This window comes from Poecilia mexicana, unplaced genomic scaffold, assembly GCF_051168715.1.
Source record: "Poecilia mexicana isolate PSO_F unplaced genomic scaffold, ASM5116871v1 scaffold_3, whole genome shotgun sequence".
Lineage (NCBI taxonomy): Eukaryota > Metazoa > Chordata > Actinopteri > Cyprinodontiformes > Poeciliidae > Poecilia > Poecilia mexicana.
In genome coordinates, this window is record NW_028263372.1 from 5,737,527 (window position 1) to 5,759,804 (window position 22,278).

A 22,278-nucleotide genomic window follows, 5' to 3' on the forward strand; every position below is an offset into this window, starting at 1 on the left:
AGAGACAGAGGACAGCGGATAAGAGACAGGGTGAAAAACGGAAAAAGAGAAATGGAGAGTGTGATTCAGGAAGAAAGGGGCGTGTGTGTATGTGTGTGTGTGTTGAGTTGGAGGAAGAAGTGGGGATGGGGCGGTGGGGGTATGAGGGGTGATCTTGGAAAGGTTTCGTATATCATAATTATCCCGTTAAGTAACGGCAGAGCGGCCTCCCCAGGGGAATTTGTCTTAAATGGAAGATTTGCAAGGAGAACGGGTCAGAAAGAGAGAAAAAGAGGAACGGCTTCCAGTCGGCAGGAAATCTTGTTTACATTTACATAATCATATCAACACTCAGTCCTTCTTCATCGTCTCTTTCTTATGCCTTTTCAAAAACAGAAGACGGGGGGGAAAAGGGAAAGAAACAGATGAGGGAGGGTTTCGGGCTTCTCATTGTCGGTGTTTGTTGTTGATGCTCTTCCCCCTCTAGCCTCCCCCCCCCCTCTCATTTTCTTAAAAGTGCTGCCAGTGTTGGCAAGAATGCCTGTTATTTTAAATCTCATGCCAGCACCTCCAACCTCCTCTCATGTCTGTCTCTCTGCCTCATTATGTCCTCTTTAAGTGGGATTTCTCAGACCTTTTGGCCTTTATCCCTTGTTTGGCATGTTAAAAAAAATATCATAAATAAGGCACTGCGTGGCTGCCGACGAGAGGCTTAATTGAGATCTGCAAAGAGCACCGAGCAGATGTTTGTAGCAGCAACTGTTGAATCATCAGAGACTGCTGAAAGCCTATGAAACCATGTTAAAGAGAAGCCAGGTGTTCTAGATTTTTTATTCTGTCTTTTTTCCCCCCCTCTTTACATCAAGGAGCGCTGAAGTGCTGATGTGAATGCATTTGTTTAGAGTTTCTCAGAAGAGAGATGGAGAAATGAGACACATGGTTTATTAGCAACACTAAACTGCTGTAAAGTGTCTCCATCTTCATCTAAAGTATATATGTGGCTGAAAAAAACAGAAGCATGTGAAACAATAAGAAAATGTTAAGGTTTTTTCACAGTCCAAATGCCTTCATATGTGATAACAAGTAAATCATCATTGGAGTGTTTGAGGCCTTTCCATGATTTTCTTTCTGCACTTTGTGAAGTGCATACTTATCACTACACTGATAAGTAATAAAATAGATGAAATATGAAAACCTAGATAAATTCCAAGATATAGTAGTTATTTTCAGATGATAAATCAGGAAAAAAGTTTAATATATCTGTCTTCATTTACATGTCAGAGAGAAAAACCCTGAAAGAAATTGTTTTCTATGGTAACTGTTATTTGGCGGTCATGTTGAAAATTATGTTAAATATTATATCTTGCCCAGCTACATGCAAGATTTATATTTACCAACCACTTCATTATGTGCACCTCTGTAATTGCTTGTTAACACAAACTACAAATTAGAATGGCAGCAAGTAAACCTATTTGGTAGGGCCCGGACTTTAGCATAATAAATTTGATTAATTAATTTCATTGCCACACATTTTAAAGCATTAAAAATTGTAACACCATTAACTGCATTCGTTTAGTGATTCTTGAGAATAGGGACAAAACAGGTCCTATGGATAAAGCATGAAATTTGAATAAAATATACACAAAATATATTTTTTCCAAATATCTAACTAAACTACTCTGGGTCATGTGAGCACAACAATGTATATTTTTCTTTTTTTTGCTGAATATTTTTTTATTTTAAACATTGTAGTCGGTGGATGATGCCTGTAAAAGCCCTTGTCCAGGAGCAGAACTCAACACATTCTTATAGTTTAAAACAATTAAAGAAATACTAAAATTATATATTATGACAATTAAGTATAAGTAGTCATATAAATAATTATAAAAGTATCGATAAATTGAATTAAAAATAATTTTTAGATATTTTCCAACTCCGTTGAAATTTGTCCTTAGTTTTTGTCAACACCGTCAGAAATTAAAAGAATGTAAAAAAATCAGGCATTATTGGGGGGCACCAGAACTTCTGAGGACCCCATGACGTTGTCTTTTCTCTTCCTTTGCTAGGAGGGCTAGTTAGCTCCGGTTAGCTTAAGTTATTCTTTAGTTTTTTTCTGCTGTTTTATTCCTAAGTTGCTTGTCACAACCATGATGTGTCAACTCCATAACTGACAATTTACAAAACTTTGATGAAATTTTGTGAAATAAAAGCTTAATTTTGGTATAATGTAAATATTTCATGGACCTGATGAGCTACAATATGGCCTCCTTCAGAATAACATCATATAAATTGAGGTAGTTTGGCATTTCGTCAACTCCGTCAGATGTCAACTCCGTCAGAGTTTTTCTGACTCTTTCAGTGAAATTGTTGTCAAATCTCACTTAATTGTGCAACTAATTCATTTTAATGTATTTTACATGAATTGCATTACTTCACATGTACCAAGTTTTTCATTTTACTCACTAGTTTGTCACCACCTTCAGTTCTGTGTCAACTCCGTCATGCACTGTCAACTCCATCAGATGGACTTTTTCTTGTTTTTTGTTTTAAATAATATTTATTTTATTTCTTGAGAAGCATTTGTCTGTAAATTGAGTAAAAATATCACTAATGGGGTATTTTAAAAATCATTTTAGATTTATTTTTGTAAGATGGTGATGACAAAGTTTTGGGTCAGGTCGATTAAAAATGTAATTTCTTTTTAAAAATTCGCAACTGGGAGCCTGTACCTTAGCATCTTCATATTTTCTAAACATTATTTGTCATATTTGCATACATAAGGTTGAGAAATAATAAAAAAAAAAATATGGGAAAATTAAAACCCATTTTGTCCCTATTCTCAAGAATCACTATATGAATGTTCCAACCATTAAAAAAAAAATTAAAAATCCATCTGAAACTTTTGTACTCACATGTTTCCAGTACACCCATAAATCTGACACACATTTACAGCCACAGCAATGGTGGAGTTTCATCTTTTCTTCAAAAAATAATATGAAGATAATTGTTGAGTTGTGCTAAAAGGAATTAGCCTGTCAACGAAGCTATTCTAGCCTAAAAAGCTATTGCAATGCTAAATGTAGCAGCAGCACAGATGCTAATGTCATCTTCTGATGGTTAATTCTAGAAGGACAACGTGTCACAAAGCCAAAGAGTGAAACCATGAATGCTATCTATTATTTTCTTCCTACTGTTTGTGTTTTACACAAACCAACCCACAGAAACCATTTAAAGACCGATCAGTCATGCAGCACAAACAGACGTAGCCTGCTCCAGGTAACACTGGGAGTAAGAGGTAGCTGGGAACTCTTTCAGCTTCCATGACAGTCATGTCTACAAGAGCTTTAACATATGGCAAGTGCCTGCAGCTTGGTGTGCCAAATTGATGCATATGTTGCACTTGTTCACACGGATCCTATCTCCTCCTCCTTAGTGCCGACTCAAGGAAGCCACCCGGCCCTCACAGCCGTCTCTATCGTCACATTCTAAACTGCTGTCATTTATTTATCCGGGACATTTGGGACAATTCCCTCCATGCCACAAAAAAAAAAAAATCTCTGGGAACCAGTGACAGGTTCTCTGGGATCATAAATAACTCTGATAGCTGTGTTGCTGAGTTGCGATTATTTTCCTGTCTGTCTTCCTGAGTGTCATATTAATCCCCCTCTGCAGAGATTTGACTTCTTTACGTCTCACTATCAGCATCTTTTTATCTCTGTGTGTGTTTGAGGCCAGCATGGTGCTCCTCTGGTTGTTTCACTGAGTTTTAGCTTATCGTTACATTTAAAATGATTCCTCTCCTACCATAGCCAATGATAGCTAAGAACTAAAGGCAATAGGAAGGGAATTCAGCCCACACAACCTATATTTATGAAAATACTCTCTTTTTATTTGAGGTTAAGAATTATTATTCTACCCATTCTTTATTCTCCTTCTTATGCCTGTCCTTAAATAGAAATATTAGAGTTTAACAAAGAGACACACTTACTGTTGCCCTATATATGCATTTTGCCCTATATAATATCGTCCTATTTGGTACTCTTTCTCTAGTTCATTTTCTCCTCCCTTTGTGATCTACATAGTTCCTTCATAATGTGTCATCATATTCCCTTTGTCTCCCCTCCTCCTCTCCAGCAGTCAAATGGAGGGTTCGGGGGACACATTTACTGGAAGATCCACAGACTGGTTCTTCCTCTCCGTCTCCCATCTGGCTCCGTGCCACATTGTATTAGTAACCAGATATGTCACAGGGAGCCACCACACCGGTGCAGAGAACGCTGTCCGCTTGTGGCGCGATGGCCGCGGCTGGCTGATTAGGGCCTCCAATTTTACCCCCGTTGATGCGCAGAGAGACCGTCTCCATTCTGATGTTCGGGCTTCCATTATCACCGCCATCACAGGCAAGCAACGGCAAGAGATGGTGGCAAGGACATTTGCATCATGTGGCAAAATTGGCCAGCTTATCAATGACTGAAATTGAATTTGAGCGCTTGTGCCATGACAGGGTGTCACGTAATTGAACAGTTTATTATCAATGTCGTTGCCTCCTTTCTCTTTTTTTAGCAGCAACATGCTCATTTTTACCAAAACTAGAACTTGGTATGCTCACTGGTTCGCACTTCGTGAAACTACTGGAATCTACAGGTGTCACGATCCGTGTTTCTGTGTGTTTATTTTTGAGATTTCCTGTGTTCAGTCCTGCTTTTCCTGTGAGTATCTGTCCTGTCCTCCCCGTTGATTGTTTCCCAGGTGTGTCTCATCCCCTTGATTACCCCGTGTGTATTTAAACCCACCTGTTGTCCTTGTCTCTCGTCGGATCCTTGTCTAATGTTGTCGTACATCAAGTGTTACCTGGATTCCTTGTGCCGTCAGATGTTCTTCGTGCTGTTCCCTGTTGCTCTGTTTACCTGGATTATCACCATTAAACTCTTCATCTTCACCTTCAACCTGGGTCTACCTGCGTCCCTATCCTCACCACAACAAACCACATCATGACAACAGGTTCCACCACTTGTAAGAAACAAAAAAAGAAGTAGTGTTAATGGTAAATATATCAGGCATGATGTTTGAGGCCTTTCCATAATTTTCTTTCTGTAGCTATAAAAACCTGAATGGGTTGCCTTTTATATCAATAAATATAGTTGAAAACAAAAGCTTACATACCTTGTAAAACTTTCTCAGAGAATAGCAATTCTTAGTTTTCTCAAAGTTATAGTTGACATGAACCTGTACCTCCATTTTATAGATATATTTATTCAGATCTTAATAATCCTGATAAGTGAAGTAATAAAACAGCTTTTGCAGGATTTTCTTTGGTTATGTGAGAAGACAGTGTCACTCAGGGCGACAGAACCTGACAATGCAGTAAATATGCACCCAGTTTCTGCTAAGCAAATGAAAGCCAAAGCTGGTAAATCATGAACAATGATGTGTATACACACACACCAGTGTACTGCTGTGAGCTTATACCTCCACACCCACCTCATCCTGGTCTTGGCCAAGTAAAATATTACAGTATCAGACTTCCTGTATCTTCTTTATGCCTTCATTGGTTTATTTATAGAACTGGACTGGCAAAAGAATGGAGTGAAAGTCAAATATTACACAGCAGGTGTGCTGTTAGGCCCTTTTTTTTGTTTGTTTCTTCACATGGAAGACAAAAACTGTTCTATTAGAGCCAAGGACACGACGCACAGCTCCACCACTGTCCCCGACGGCCTTGTGTGTATCGCAGAAAAACGTGGGAAGGATGTCAGTATATGTAAACACAAAGCTTCCCAAACGGCAACAGAAAAGGACAAAAACCGAGTGGAGATGACCTCACCTATTCATGCCCGTCAAACAAAAGCTTCCTTTACAGGGAAAGAATGAGCGGGAATGATAGTTTATTACAGAGCTGAAGAGGTTGCCAGTATACATACAGGCACAAAAAAATAAAATGAAATAAAGTAAGATAAGGAACTATTTGCAGAACCGCAGAAACTTCACAGGAAAAAAAATATATATATATATTTTGGAACTTTTTAAGCTTGACTACAGGCTGTTTCTAAGGACAAAGTGTCAGAAGCATTTAAGATGTGACCTTTTTTCCCCCTGCACATTCCATTGCCATTATGCTACATTGTTGCTGAATAAAAGGCTGTATTATGTTCTGCCCCCTCCTCCCCCAGTAAAAGGCCAGAAGTGGACCCAGTTTTTATCTGCTGAACGAATCAATCAGGATTATGTCAGCTGAAAAGAATCACAGACAGCAGTCGCCAGGCCCCACGTCTCTCTCTGTTTCTGAGTGTATGTCACTGTGTACAGTATATCCCCTCTCTGCGTGTGAAAGGACGAGATGTCCACATCACAGGGCGGCACTTGTTGGCTTAGAAGATGCCCGACTCGGTGACAGAGGCGTCGTTTGGGACTCTGAAAAGCCGAAGGATTTTCCTTTAAATGTTTATACATTTACTCCCTCCCAGCTCACCCCTCCTCCCTTTTCTCCGTCCTCTATGGGAGGATTGGAAAAGCACTAATTATCATTTCAGCAGAAATGATTAGAAGATCAAACGGGGATCGAATGCCATTTCCTTCCATTAATGCAGGGGGTTTAGAGTGCCTGTCACAGCCTGGCTTGTCCTATGGCCTGTGGAGAGCAAGAGAAGAGAGGAGGGGGGATGGAGAGAGGGACAAGGATTCAAGGAAAATAGAGAATGGGACAAAGTTTGGCAACAGAAAGAATGAAAGAAATAAAGGGTCAAAGAGGAAAAAGACACAATATATCTAATTGTGGTGTAATTTAACAATAATATTTTTTTTTCTTTTGGTAAAGACTATGGCACCAGTACATGTGTTCTCTCTAAGTTCCTGTTTTGATCTGGACCAATGAAAAGAAGCACTTTGATCAATTATTACAACAACCACTCCAGTAGTTTTGAGCTCAATAGTTTTTAGGGTTTTTTTTTTATTACTGTGTGTTTTGTCCATCAGTGTAGAATCATTGTCTGAGTGTCAAGATGAGGCCCAACAGATTTACTTTCACAAGTGGAATACTACGGTTTTCTCCATGATGCCCCACTTGAGATATATATATATATATATATATATATATATATATATATATATATATATATATATATATATATATATATATATATATATATATATATATATATATATGAAAAAAAATTATGTGAAACTGCTTTGGGTTTGTTTCAAATGTAATAGACACAGAAATGGAAAAGATAGGAGAAAAGAAGAATGGTTGGGAAAAGGTTTAAAGGGGAAGAAGGAGACAGGCGTAGAGGAGAGAAAGACTCTTAGGAGAGAATTTAACCAACAGCCTAGAAGTCTGCCTTTACACCTGCAGAAAGAGAAAAAAACTAAACGAAAAGCTCACGGTTAAACCTGCTTAAGCAGTTAAGATCTGAATCCAGCATTATTTTAGCACCTCGGACCTTGGAATGGGTTCTGTTGGCTCATGGGTCGACTGGAAGCAGCGTAATGCATGACCACAAGTGGGCTCGGGCTTCTGGGAGTCAGACGACAGCGGAGAGGCTCTAGCACTAAGTTATATCCTTGACCAGCTTTTCCCCTCATCACTGTCTCTGGTTTGCTTTCGTACCCAATCCCATCCATATTAACTTTCTAGCTATTGAATTTCGTCCTTTGCATTCTTAGCCAGAGTGGCTAAGTGTTAGTCGCTGGCTGGTGCCTTGCAGCAAGGAGGTACTGAGTTAGAATCCTGCATGTGTGGGTTACTACTCCCACAGCTCAGAAACAGGCATGTTGAGGTTAATTTACCACTCTAAATTGCCCTCAGTTGTGTGTGTGCGTGTATGTGTGTGGTTATAGTTCTCTGTTGCTCTGTGATAGACGAGTGCTCTGACCAGGGCGTACCCCGCCTCCCCAGCAATCCTGCATGGATTATTAGGCAGCTGTAAGAGATGGATGCCTTGGTCAGTGATTGTAGATTTAATTCAAGAAATTGTCATCTTTACTATGTTATCCACATTTTTGACAAAAGAAAAAAAAAAAAAACACCAAGGAAATAAACAAACCGGTACCTCACCAGGCTCTGTCTCAATCACAGGATCAAGGAGATTTGAGGTAAATATCTGAAAGATTAGAGCAGAGAAAGTGAAGCACAGCAGAAGAAGTGAGCGAGGATGAGCTTGTGATTGTCTCTGCACGTCAGATGAGAAAAATGTCAAAGAGAATGTGAGAGATGACCTCTGCGTTCATCACCCATTAATGACCCTGCAGCTCTCAGCTTCATTTTCGCTCTCATGCAAAACATAAAAAAAACATTTCCTCCTGTCTCCAATAGTCATTTCCCCCCGCATTGTATTTATGTATTGAAAAAAAAAAAGGTAATAGATCAAGCACATTCCATTATTCTCTTATAAGATCATTAGCAAATATAATTAGATATGAAAGAAAGTAATTTGGAGAGAAGAGGAGAGAAAAGCGCTATCAGGCAGAGAAGACAGATTGTAGCATCAGAGTGTTTGGGCTTAAATTGCTCAGCAGAGGTATTATCAAGCCGGCAATCTTTTAGCCTCAGAAATAGTTTTGGAGACAGACAGCGAAAGATAGAAAGAGGCCACTAACATTGACTTCATTGTATTTCCTCCCAACTGCAATCATTCTTTTTTTTATATATTTTACCGTCAGTTTCTCTCTCTCTCTTTTGCTCTGAATCAAATCATCCTGTCATAGGTATCACCTCGCACTAGACCCCGTGAGTTTGCAGCACAACAAAAACCGAGTTTATAAAAAGAAAACAAGTTGACACAGAGTCATCACAGACAAGAAAAAAAAGCAGGAAAAAACAAAAAAAGCAAATTATCACAGGCAGCAGAAAACAGCTAACCTTCTCTGCTCACTTCTCGTGCGTATTGATTCGGCTTTTGTATTATTTTGGCAACTTTAAAGAGCAGGCATAACACACAAATTGCGGCGTGCCTTGAAGCGGCTTCTTGAGGAACCTTCTCTTTGCAGATCTCGTCGTCTCTCTTTCTGCACGTGGCACCTCGCGCCACACACACTCCTCACCGGCGCGCGGGAGTTTTCCTCACTCTTTCTTGCACCTTAACACCGCGCTGTGTTTGTCTAATAAGGATCTGAGCTGAAAGCAGACTGAGAGCACAATAATCCTGCTGCGTTTTACCACAAATTTTCTTTCTTTTTTTTTTCTTCCTCACCTCTTCTCCTTTAGTAATGCTTTAAGGGATTGAGGGGGGTGGGATGGGTGAAAGAGGAGGGGTGGGCTGGCGGTATGGATGTGGATTTTTCTAGTCTTTTGTGCGAATCACAGGGAATGGTAACTATAAACATCCTGTATTCATTAAAACCATCTAAAAATACAATTTTGGGAAGGGGGGAGCGGGGGGTGGCGAGGGGTGCGCTCACTTCCTCGCCGCTCCTCCTCAGTGTATACAAGCAGCCTGTGTTATGCCTAGTGCTGCTCATATTTACATATTTATAAATGCTGGGCTGTACAATGAGCCGGGGCTTTGCCAAGAACAACAGTTTTTTGCGAATGTCGAGCCCAGATGCCTGTGAGAAGGAACAAAGCAGCCATGAGCAACTCCAGCGGCATGGACAGAGTTCACACAGGTCCTTCATGGCTGTCTAACACCTCATGTCCAGATGAGGCAACACTTGATATATTCTGTCATTTTTCTGTTCAGTCTGATATTTCGACTGATATCGTTGTGTGAATTTAAACAATTCATTTTGTTTAAATGAACATAAGCCCAAAACTGAACTTTTTAAGTCCACACATGAGGCGATGCAATACAAAGACAAAATCTTACAAGGAATTTTTGGTCTAGTTTCTAGCTCAGATATTTTTGTATGCTTACAATAAAACAAAACAAATTTAAAAGGAACATCTCAGCAAGATAAATACACTCAGGAATGTATTATTCATTAAGGAATCATTTAAGTCAATAATTCTTGAACATGCTTTAAAAAAAAGTTTAGTTAAAAAAAAAGTTCCACTGGCATATTTTTCACTTAAATATTTTTAAAAAATGTCTTGGTATAGGTGGGGAAAAAAATCTGCCATTGGAACTATTACATTTTTATCTATATTCAAGAATCGTTGACTTAACAAATCATATTTATTTTGCTAAAAAGATACTTCTATATTAGCTTTACTTTTTTTAAGTTTACTCAAATATTTGATCTAGAAAAGAGACAAAAATACTTGTTATGATTTTGTTGTATTGCAGTGTGATTAGAGTTGATGTGTAACTGCAAATGTTCAGAGATTTGTTTTAGATCTTTGGAAAAGGTGGAAATCAAGGAAGCCAGCAAACGACATGAAGCTGGAGAGAAGTTAGAAACAGTTTGTTACCAACCATGTAGGGATCACAGTAAACCCAACCGCCCCAACTCCTCAACCACCGTTCATCCTGTGTTTTCACATAGGAAAAGCATTGAAACACACTGAAGGACTGCTGAATGCTACTAATGTTAGCATTCCTCTTATTGCCATCATATTTGCAGTATTTGTGTGCATCAGGGTTTATGATATTTAGGGGTCAGACACAGGCTGAAATGATTAATCAAATTAATTGTGTTCAACTAATTTAATAATTGATTATTTGTTATAAAGACTCAAAAAAAGAAATTTTGTTGAATAGAAAATTACCTTTTGCTTTCAGCAAAACGCATTTAACATAGATACATATAAAAAGCGAATGCTAGAGGAAGGCTATGCTTTTAGGCAACAAAATGTTCAATTTCTAAAATGCATTATTTGTTTATTTGCATATATTCTTAATATTGTACACAAATGATTAAGTCGTTAAATGAAAAATCTGCTGAATGTGCCATTGTTTGTGTTTTTATTTCTGAATTTTTTATCGGGGGGGAATAGTTAGTTGTAGCCCTGGTGTGGATGTCTCCAGCTGCCTTTGCTTATTTATTTTGGAGTTGTGTTTAAATTTGGATTTTTTAAATTTCTTTTAATTTTTTTTAGTCATCCACTGAAAACCAAATAAATCAACAAAGTGGATTTAATCTCACTGTCTCCACACCTGCAAACTCCACACAGTTTGCTGATGTGGAGTCAGAGCAGATGTGGAACATAAAGCACAATTTCATTCAATCTAAATTGATAAAATATAATGAGAGTTTTAGATACTCAGGTTAAATAAAAATATAATAGCTACTGTTGGAACCTGAACATGAATCAGACGTATGTCCTGGCTCCAACATCATCAAACACTGAATGTTGTTTTTTTGTTTTTTTTGTTTTTTTTATGCACATAGCTGCAGTTGATGCCACATTATCCTTTGAGACTACGTTTCTTCCGCTCACACTTCCACACATATCTCCACCACCTTATTCCCATGCGGTCTCTCACACAGGCTCAGAATGAAGTGGTACACCATTGTTCCTTCCTCCATCCCATTTATCCATTCTGTTGAGCATGACACATGTATTAACAGTGGATGGATCCTGGAGCTGGGTGTCCTCACACCATATGTTTTGCTTTCCCAGGTCCTCTCCCACAAAATCCCCACACCCTCTCTCCTGCCATCTGCCATCTCACACAATGCCACATGAGGGCGCCCTGCTCCTTTATGTCATTACATAGGAATGTGGCATGTGCTGTAAATTATTTCCAGTGACAAGTATGTTTATCTGAATCACGCTGCCATCTTATAACCATCATGTATGCACGCTGCATCTTCACTCCCCCCCTCCCCCCCCAAGGGTGCTTTGATGAAAACAAAGAGATAAGCCTTGCATTCATGTGATAAATGAATGCCAGGCAGGTTTTCTGTGTCTGTTAGGTGCATCTGCCGTCTACCCGAATGGGAAATTAAAAACTGTGATGGTGGGGGGGAAGCTATGCTAAACCTATAAAGTTGGCCAGGAAATCTCTTACCCCTCCTTCGCAGCGGCAGTTGTTTGGGGAGAAGGAGCACCATGCTTAAATAATAACATTCCAGGTGGCTTAGTTAATGAACAGTGAAAATCAAATATGGGGCCCTAATCTGGAGCTCGTTACAGGAAGTTTCTTTACAGGGAAGTCACAGGCAGGAAGTGCCCTTGGGGAGAAGCAAAATACTTTTTGAAGATTCAGTGGGGGGGAAAGGAAACTTTGCTTTTGCTAAAGCTTTGACAGATTTTGCACATAAAAATAAATGAATAAATAACAAATTAAATAAAAAAATTAAAAAGAAACAATCTCATGGCAAAATTTGGCAATGTAAATGAAAGGCTTTTAAAAGAGCTACATTAGCTTCTCACTGAGGTGCAACTTTCAATTTTTCAATGCCGAGACTAAACAACCTTTAAAGGAGACAGGTGTGTTAAATGAACAACATGGAAAGCTACCGGAAGCTTCCAGTGACTCATTTACTGTCTTAGTTTGCCATCTTGTGGCAGTAGCTGTGTATAACATCATGTTAGTCCAGAAATGAATAGTGAGTGCAGCATGAATTTGAAAAAAATAAAATAAAATTCTAGTCATAGGCTATATACCATTTATTCTACAAATATTAATGACATCAAAAGAAAACTTTTTTTAGTGTTATTTTTTAATCAACCGAGCAATTTGAAGGGCATAAGCAGAGTCTTATGAGACGGGAGGGAAGTTAGTTCATGTTGGAGCCATTTCCTCAGTGAACAGACGGCCGCAGAGTTATTACTCAGCATTGAGTCTCAGAGATGTTTTATCTTGTTATTAACTCCGTTCATTCTGATACCCATATCTGTACTGGTGTGTGAGAGAGAGAGAGAGAGAGAGAGAAGAAGAGAGACAGAGGGAGAGAGAGGAAGAGAGAGAGATGGAGAGGAGAGAGTGAAAGAGAGAGAGAGGGAGAGAGTGCGGCTCAAATAAACTCGTGTTTTAATTTGATTTTGTCAGATTCATAATGCCAGTTTTAAAAGAGCATGACATGCAAATGTTCTTGGTGATGTTTTATTGCAAAATAATTTCCAAATAAGTTGCTGAGGGAATGAAAGTGCAGACGTGTGTGTGTGTGTGTGTGTGTGTGTGTGTGTGTGTGTGTGTGTGTGTGTGTGTGTGTGTGTGTGTGTGTGTGTGTAGGAGGGGTGAGGGGAAGGTTGTCAGTGCTTCTGGACGTAATAACAGTTATCTATTTCCAGCTGTTTTACAATGCTTCATTTTTATTTTTAGTTCTTTTTTTAATTGAATCACTCTGCTCACTTTTCACACACTGTCACGCTGCTTGTCACGCTTATTGAGTTAAGTGAGTTGCTTGTAACTCGTATGAAACTACTACCCCAGGTGTCATAACTATAATGCATTTCCAGCTTCTGTTTTGAGAATGAAGACATTTTATTTATCTTCAAATAAGGAAGTCACTTTGTACACTACTATGAGCGAGACAGAAAAACACTGTTTGCAATTAGCAGTGGATTTATTCAGTAGATGCTGCAGTTTATTAAAGCTGTGATCTTGCTCTAATAAACCGTAGTGATTGTTACAGGAAGCAGAAGGAATCTTAACAAAAGCAAATAAAATGACAGGGAGTTTAGATATACGGTCTGACTAATTATTTAATGCATCTGGAATAAATGTTTAGGATTTAATTTAGTTCACATGTAGAAAAGCCTCAGATGTGAAACCAATTCTCAGCCATGTCTAGAATGTAGACCAATGGGCATTAGTGGCTCCATAGAGGAGTTACTCATATTCTATAATCAGGCAGATACCAGAGTGCAGAACATGTGCTGTGTTGGAGTTCCACAAGTCCTGGTCGTTCTTTCCTTGCACTTTTTCAGATCATCCCTTTATTCCTTGATCTACACGTTCTTCATGCCTCAATCCACTGAAAGGTCCTGACACAGAATAAGGGGTTATGCACCAGTTATAATTAAGGGATAATACAGAGTGTCAGAATATGTGTGAGGTAAAATGATAAAACAGCAGATAATGATAATGACAGCAGCACCACCAGAACCCACAGGACCAGAGAGAACAGAGACACCTGATCTGATCTGACCTGATTGACGATGTTCAACAGGCCTGATAGATTCTAACATTAAGGAATTCACCAAAACAACCAAATAGAGAGGAAATCCTGGACATACTGTATGTCACTTTCACGTTGCCATGGTGAGTGATAGGTCACTCACCATGGCTGACCAGTGGTATGAGTTGAGATAATCAACTCATATAATCTAAATCTGAAAGAAGCCCATTCCTCCAAAAGACAGACCACATTCCAGATTCCCGAGTTACAAACTGATTCATCACCTGTTCTATGTAAACCTGGACCTGCTGCTTCGACTTAACACAGTCCCTCCACTTGAGATCACGTAATTGTTCCCATTCCTATTCCAGATGTACTAACTTACTGATAACTAAACTATTTTCATATCAATCACTAGTTTGCATGTGGGCCAATCTATTTTGAACTTTCCTTTGATCATTAACTGATTATGTAACTTAGAAGACACGGACTAAACTATTTCAAAGCAGGTCATTTTACTGACATTTGAACTTCTTCACAGATTTTTGTGTGGAGAAAAATGAAACCTCAGTCAAAGAAAGGCACTGATACATCATTAATAGTTTACTACTTTTGCAGATTAGCCAACAAAACTTGTTACTTTTCCAAGGAAAATACAGCAGACATCTACATTTTAAAACACTAAGATAAAATAAAAACATCTTCTCACTACAGTTGTGCCAGACAGAAAAAAACTCAGAACAGAAAGACATTATTAAATGTTTTGTTGTTTTTTTAAATATTATTACCATCCTTGTAATAGATCCTTCTTAAACTGTATTCATTAGACAATCTCAATGTGGACATTGAGATTAGTTGGCACTGGTGGCTCGAACAAGTAGTCTTTTCAAAACTATGTTATGAACCTTTAAACCAGTGGTGCCCAAAGTGGGCCCTGGAGGGCCGGCATCCTGCATGCTTTAGTTCTCTCCCTGGTTTAACGCACCTGGATCAAATGATGGCTTATTGGAAGGTCTAAGAAGAACACTGACATGCTCCATAGAGGTTGTTACTACCATCAGAGAGAAACATGCAGGATGCCGGCCCTCCAGGACCCACTTTGGGCACCACTGCTTTAAACTATCATTATCAGTTCTGCTTTGTACAGTTATTTACAGAGAAGTTGATTATTTATTCAGTAACAGAAGCAGTGCACCAACAGAAAATTGATGGTGTTTCTGCTCACAGGTTTGTTTGATACAGGAAGGTTATTGGTGCTGCACTACCTCCAACCTTCACTTCCTGTGTCAGTAATCATAAGCTTCTGTGTAAATAATCACGCAGTTCCAATGAGACAATGGTTCAAAGATTCCTAAACATGTGTTTAAATGAACAACTTTGATGTTTTTAAGAGCAGAGTTGTTATGGGACGGTGAACTTCCCCTTTAATCTTGGTCCAGTTTCAATTTTCAGTGTCAACTGTTGTTGATTAGTAGTCTACAGATTAATCTTCAGCAGGTGACATTTAAAACTCATGTTTAAAACTTTACGTTGACTGCGAAAACTGACATTCACAAATGTAACCACAAGATTCAATGCTGAAGAGTTTGAATGTGTTAGTGTTCACATGCTCACAGTGCTAATCTGCCTCTTGTTCTCTCATTGGCTGCAGCACATCTGTGGCTAGGAGAGGAGGACCAGCCCATGACCCATGACCCCGCATTGACCCTCGAGCCCAACCAGCTTAACAACGATCTTAGCCACCCTAACAACCATAACCTGGGTGAGCCTAAGGGGCTGGACGCCCATGCTGGAAACAAAGACTAACAACTTCCACCAGAGCAAGGCTCAGCGACGACCACAATGATGACGATGAAGGTGACGATGAGGTGAAGGAGGATGAAGGTTAAATGAAGGAAAACACTATAACAGAGACTTTATTTAAGATGATTTAAAAAAAAAAAACTACCGTCAGAGGGAATGGAAAGAGAGAACTGTTCAATGGGACGTCTAAGACGGTGTTTGAATTTGCGAGTTGGACCTAATGACTTTTGCAAGCATCCTCGCACACTTATCAAGATGATGGCAACCTTCCTTTGTGTTTCCTGTGGTCTGAATGCATCTTGTCTTTGTTGTCCTATACGCATTGCTTCTGTTTTCCTTCAGGTCTTCTTTCTTTTCTTTGGATGAAACTACCTGTCTGAAGATGACTTCCTGTAAACTAGCTCTGACATTACCGACACATTCCTGGAGCTAGAAAAAATCTTTTGTAACTAGGACTGAAGTATTAAAAACTTAATGAAATCTGTTTCCTTTTCCTGTAAAGTGAAGATTATCCTGTTGTACTTGGTAGAATGTATTCTACTGCTGAATAGAAACTAAACTTTAGCAGACTGTTGACTGAGACCAAGCACATTCCTGTCAAACTAGCGCCTCGCGCCTCTCCTTTCAGCTGTCATGATTCCCTGTTTATGTCACATCATTCACGCTGAACATGGCTAACTACAGACATGGTCCTTTTTTTCAACATGGTTCTGAAGGTATGACTGGTTGGCTTTTGATGATGGCGGTGTTAGTAAGGATTGCGAAGATGGAACGTTCAAACTGCTATAAATTCAACACCCTCCATAACCAGGCCTTCATCCCACTACAGAACCTGTTCTTTTCAATTGTTTTCTTTATTTTTTTCAATGCAGCTCTGGTGCTTGATGTAAATAGAAAGATATACAGCAGCGCGACAAAGTCGACATTTAAAATGTTTGCCATGAGGGAAAGTAGAGGAGTGTCGATAGTTTATTGGCCGTAGAATCACACGGCCGCCGTTCTTCTCAAGTTCGAAACGGAAGAATTAAAAAAAAAAAGAATCAAAAAAACGAAAAGAGCAAGAACAGTTTTCTTTCTTTGAACCCCTACATCCCTTTTGCTTCATCTCTCATGTCTAACCTGGAGGACTGTAGTGTTGCAGATGTTTGTATAATACTGCCACCAATCATTGTTGCACAGTGTTACTGACTACTGAAAATGGTTTGATGTATTTACTTTAAGATGAGAAAAAAATAGCATAAAACTGGAAAAAGACAATGTGTATAGCCTTAGATTACAAGTCATCTGTTATTGCTACTTCAAAGCTATGTAACTGTGCTAGACTGTAGGATGTAGGGTTGACTTTATTTTGAACTTTTATATGTACTGTACATTAATGCCTTGTCCATTTACTGATCAAAAAAGAGAGAAAAAAATGAGAAAAAAGAGGAAAAAGATGACAATCGTCTCCTGTGCCCCCATATATACAGATCCATAATGCATAGAGGGACTTATCCTTTCTGATTTCTTTCATTTGTTTGGATTCTCAGAAGTATTTTGCACTGTGATAGTATTATAAATCCAACCTATACAGTACAAAACTAGCTAATTAACTAAAATGAGCGTGTGTTTGTGTGTCCCTTGGCATTGTGAAATGTTTGTCATTTTTTTGTGAACCCAGAGGAAAAAAAAAAACTCAGAGAAAAAATAGTCTAATGCGGTATGTATAGTCCAAATATAATACTTTTTTTTTTTTTTTTTAGTTTGATCAACATCTATACTGTATGTGACTTTTAAAAATGGTTCCTCAGATTTTTTTTTTTTTTTTTTTGTATGCTAATCCCTTTCTGACCTACAGCATAGACCTGTTACTGCTTTCTCCCGGGTGACTTTCTGAACTTGGATACCAGCCTGAGAAGATTTTTGCCCTGCCAATGTTTTCTTTGCAGCTACATTGAAATGATTTCTGCAGACCACAATAAACCATACTTTCAATTTTATAGAAGAGGATATTCTAAATCTAAATGATAACAAAGGTGAGACATTGAAAAGTGAGAAGCTATCCTTTTTGGGGTTTGGAAGTGGGGTCAAAGCAAACCAGTTGGATGATGAAATCACTGACCAACAGTTTTGACTTTTGACCTTATCTCTGTTTTCTGAGTAAAGATGAGAGATTCACAGTGAGAGTGGAGCTTGGGCTCTCTCCTTCTCTGAACCAGCTAAAACGATCATTCCATTCCACATATGATGTACAAATCCTGTCTTGTGAGCTGAACACTCTATGTTTTGCTGTATCCTTATGGCAGATGCTTTGTTTTGTAACTACTGAACTGTACTTATAATAAAAATAAAATGTATTCAAACTAAAAAAAAAGTGTCAGAGTGGTAGACTGACTGGTCTTTTTGATTTAGCCTATAAATGCTGTATCAGAGACATTCTTTTTCTTTGCATCTCCAGAGGTTCCACAGTCGTCTCCAGAGCAGAACCAGCCTTCTTTATCAGGCTGTTGAGCCTTTTTAGGTCCCTCGCTCTGATGCTGCTGCCCCGACAGAAGACGGCAGAAGAGATGAAACTCTCAACAACAGACTGGTAGAAGATCTGCAGCATCTTGCTGCAAACCTTGAAGGATCTCAGCTTTCTCCAGAAGTCCAGTCTGCTCTGTCCCTTCTTATAGATGGTTTCATTGTTGCATCTAAAGTCTAGTCTGTTTGTCCAGATGAACACTGAGGTATTTATATTCTCAACAACCTTCACTTCTTCTCCCATGATGGGAATAGGGTTTGATCTAACCATATTCCTCCTGAAATCTACAACAACCTCCTTTGTTTTGTTAACATTCAGGATGAGATGAGTGTTCCCACACCATGACACAAAACAGTCCACCAGATCTCTGCCCTCAGCCTCTTGTCCATCTCTTCCATCTCTGATACACCCAACAACTACAGAGTGATATGAGTGTTTCTGTAGACGACAGAAGTCAGACTTGTGCTGGAAGTTAGAAGTGAAAATGAATGGTGAGAGTTCAGTGCCCTGTGGAGCTCCTGTGTTGCTGATCACCTGGTTAGACACACAGTCCTTCAGTCTCATAAACTGTGTGAATCCAGACCATCAAGTATACCATTAAGTAAATTTGCTGATTCTGCATCAAAGCTTCTGCTACACTTTCACTTCATAAACTGTGTGTTTGATTTGCAACTGGTAATTTCTGTCCAGAAACCAGAGGTGTAATATGAGCAGTACACATTAAACCTCTATGTAATGTGAATAATAATTAAAAAGCAAAACTTTGTACTGTTTCTCACACCCACTGGCTTTTACTTCAATGTTCAAAACATCAATGAGAATATCAAGATGACAGCAGTATGACTGAATCCCGCTAGGTGTCACTGTGTCCTACATATTAAACCTTCAGGCTGGTTTTTACTCTGTATGTAAAGCAGCAATCAGAAAATACACATTTTTTTGGCGGGGGGTGGGGGGAGTTGGGTTCCACTCTATTTCCATTATATAATAATAATAATAATAATAATAATAATAATAATAATAATAATAATAATAATAATATTATTATTATTATTATTATTATTATTATTATTATTATTATTATTATTACTATTAGAATAATAATATTAATAACTATAATTGATAATAATAATAATAATAATTATTAGAATAACATAATAATAATTGTTATTATTATTAGAATTATTATAATTATATCATAATTATAATAATAATATCATTATTAGAATTATTATTATTATTCTAATAATAATAATAATAATAATAATAATAATAATAATAATAATAATAATAATAATGATTATTTTCATCATTATTATTATTATTATTATTATTATTATTATTATTATTATTATATTATAATATATTATTATATATTATTATTATTATTATTATTATTATTATTATTATTATTATTATTATTATTATTATTATTATTATTATTATTATTGTAATTATAATCATGACACCCTGCTGTTTAGCCAGGTGGTCCAGATGTGTGCCATTCAACAGGACAGAGCTAAGGGATGGTGTCTGGGTCCACCTGTTTTGTCTGTAACCTGAGCTGCAGCATCTAAATGTAATCTGTTCTCATGTTTCTGTGACCTCCTGACCCCAAACATTGCTGGACTCCTGTGAAGCTCTGCAGGTCAAAGCCTAACTAATTATAAAACAGATCACCTGCAAAGCGCCAGATGTTTGTAAGTGAGCATGTGGGATTGTTTCCAGTAAGGCTCACATCTGGAGAAAGTAACTCCGTGACCAGTTTACATATACATGCATGCTAATCCATGGGGCTGGAGAAGACAAAAATAGATTCAAGATACATACACACATGTGCGTGCGTGTGTGTGTGTAGGTGTGTGTGCATGTGTGTTTTAGATGGTTGTCTTAATCCACTTTTGCTAAGTCACGTAACTGTTGAAGCAGTCACTTTCAGCAAGCAGAGCTGAACTGTCCTTCATTAGATTCCTCACTTGTCTAATATTTCTTCTATCTTTTATTTCTACCTCTCCTTTTTCTTCTTCCCCTTCTTATTCTTCTGCTCTCCAGACATACTTGTGTATGCATGGTGCATGTTGCACCATTGTCTGCTGGCGTTGGATTGGTCACTGGGCAGATGGTGACCTGCAGATGAACCTGTCTTCCAGCTTTCTGCCTCTAATTTCCTCATCCTTGTTTTGCATCGGGAAACCTTGAGTGCAGCCTTTCCATTACGACCACTAGAGGGCACAGTAGACCAGCTGTTTGGGCCCAGGCAGCCGTGCTATTTTTCAGCATAAGCTTGTCGCACTGCAGAAACACACACTCTTAATGTGCACAGCAAAAACTGAAAATTACACAGGCCTGTTTAACTTAACATCTGAACTTGAAGGCTTCAAACATATCTTAAGTACCACCACAATAAGATGACACCACTCTGTTTCATCTGCGGGCGAGGCTGTCCTGTAGGCATGCATAAAATTGTTTGAAGAATGCCAATTACAAGGGAATTCCAAAAGGTTCTTTTTTCTTTCTTCTACACATTGTGCAGACTGAATATTACTCTTTCTTTGTATATAGTTTTTTTTTTGTTTGTTTGTTTTTTGTTTTTACATACTGGGATTTTAGCTATTGAATCTTTTCATCCTACTAATTCTCAAAGTAAAGGATTTCCTTAGATGTTGTCTTACAGACTGTTCCTGGTTGGTCAGTCTTTATTTTTATTTAGAATAATTTGGTCCAAAATGAAGATGATTAAAATCAAACTGCAGCTTCTGAGTACAGTGCACAAGGAATGTTTCTTTGTGATGAAAAGCAGAATGAACAGAAGCTGATTGTGTAATAATTAGATCAGCTGCTTCCATCCAAATATCTGTTATCCAAATCCACTTATTCTTGTTTGGATGCAGTCTTTAACCTCTCAAATATTATTATTATTATTATTATTATTATTTTTTTTTTTTTTTTTTTTTTTCAAAAAGACTCAACTCCTTTCAGGACTTGAAGAGGTCTAATTTGTATATTTTTTGCTTGAAAAAAAATATCATATAACTACCCAATAAACCCAAACTGCAGTTTGAGAGTGGATATTAAGTAGAGGCTAGTGTACAGAGCAAATAAATGCTAATGTCGCAGCTTGTCCCCTCATTCTCAAGTGTCTTTCTGTTTACTGCTGGTTATTTGTGCTCATGTTTGTGGGTGGGTTTGTGTCTGTGTGCAGGTCAGCATGAGCTGAGAAGTTTGTGTGTGCGTGTGTGTGTGAGTGTACACACAATGCTGAGTACGTGTTATATTCAGGGCTGGTGTGCTATGACCTCCCCTCTTCCTCTCCCTCCTCAGCTCTTATGAATCGATGATCATGTGGTGTAAGGGAGATGAATGGCCCCCAGCTCCATCTTGTCTCCTCTAATTGTAAAATATTAGTTACATTAGACTCTAGCTTGTGATTAATGGAACTTATTTGGAAGGTGGAGTCTCTCACAACCCCCCCCCACCCCCCACTGCACCCCCATACTTCTCTCTCTCTGCTGGTTTATCAGCAGCAATCTCCAAAGTCTCTTCCGAAAAGAATAGAGTGATTTCACTGGCAGTGGACAGACAGGCTTCCTTCTCTCGGAAAAGTGGAGATGAAAAGAAAAGAAAAATCAGGAAAGAGGGAAGAGAAGGAAGACAAAAGGTAAAGAAATGATAGCAGGGGATGAAAAAGAAAGGAGAGATTAAGAAGGGGGCCATTCACAGGCTATCAGGAGAGCTTTCAGAAACGTTTTAGCTGCTGCTTGTTTGTAAAAGGATTTAAACCTTGTGGTAGATAAGGCTGTATGTGGGATCTTAGCTCAAAAAAAGGCTAAACATGATCATGTTTTAAGCATGTTTGCAAGCTGATAACCATGAAAGAGATGTATTTGGGCCTAATGTTGCCATAGATATAAAGCTAAGTTCAGAAAAGTTTGATAAGACTCTGGAGAACTTCTTGTTTCTCAGCAGTCTGTCATATGGAGCTATAGCAGAAGTTCAACCTGGAAGACTCCGCCCCCTCCGTTCACCCATCGACGTCATGCTCATCC

The 22,278-nt window shown here is 38.4% G+C and overlaps 1 protein-coding gene across 3 annotated transcripts in view; it reads left to right on the plus strand.

Annotated features, from left to right (window-relative positions):
• The window catches only part of znf536 (zinc finger protein 536), a 237,467-nt gene extending 219,385 nt beyond the window's left edge, over positions 1 to 18,082 (plus strand). For all 3 annotated transcript variants that reach the window (XM_088004102.1, XM_088004103.1, XM_088004104.1), the window contains one exon: positions 15,578 to 18,082. In XM_088004102.1, the coding sequence (XP_087860228.1) occupies positions 15,578 to 15,732 (155 nt within the window). In that variant the 3' untranslated portion in view covers positions 15,733 to 18,082. The remainder of the gene's footprint in view (positions 1 to 15,577) is intronic.
• The last annotated feature ends 4,196 nt before the right edge of the window (positions 18,083 to 22,278 follow it).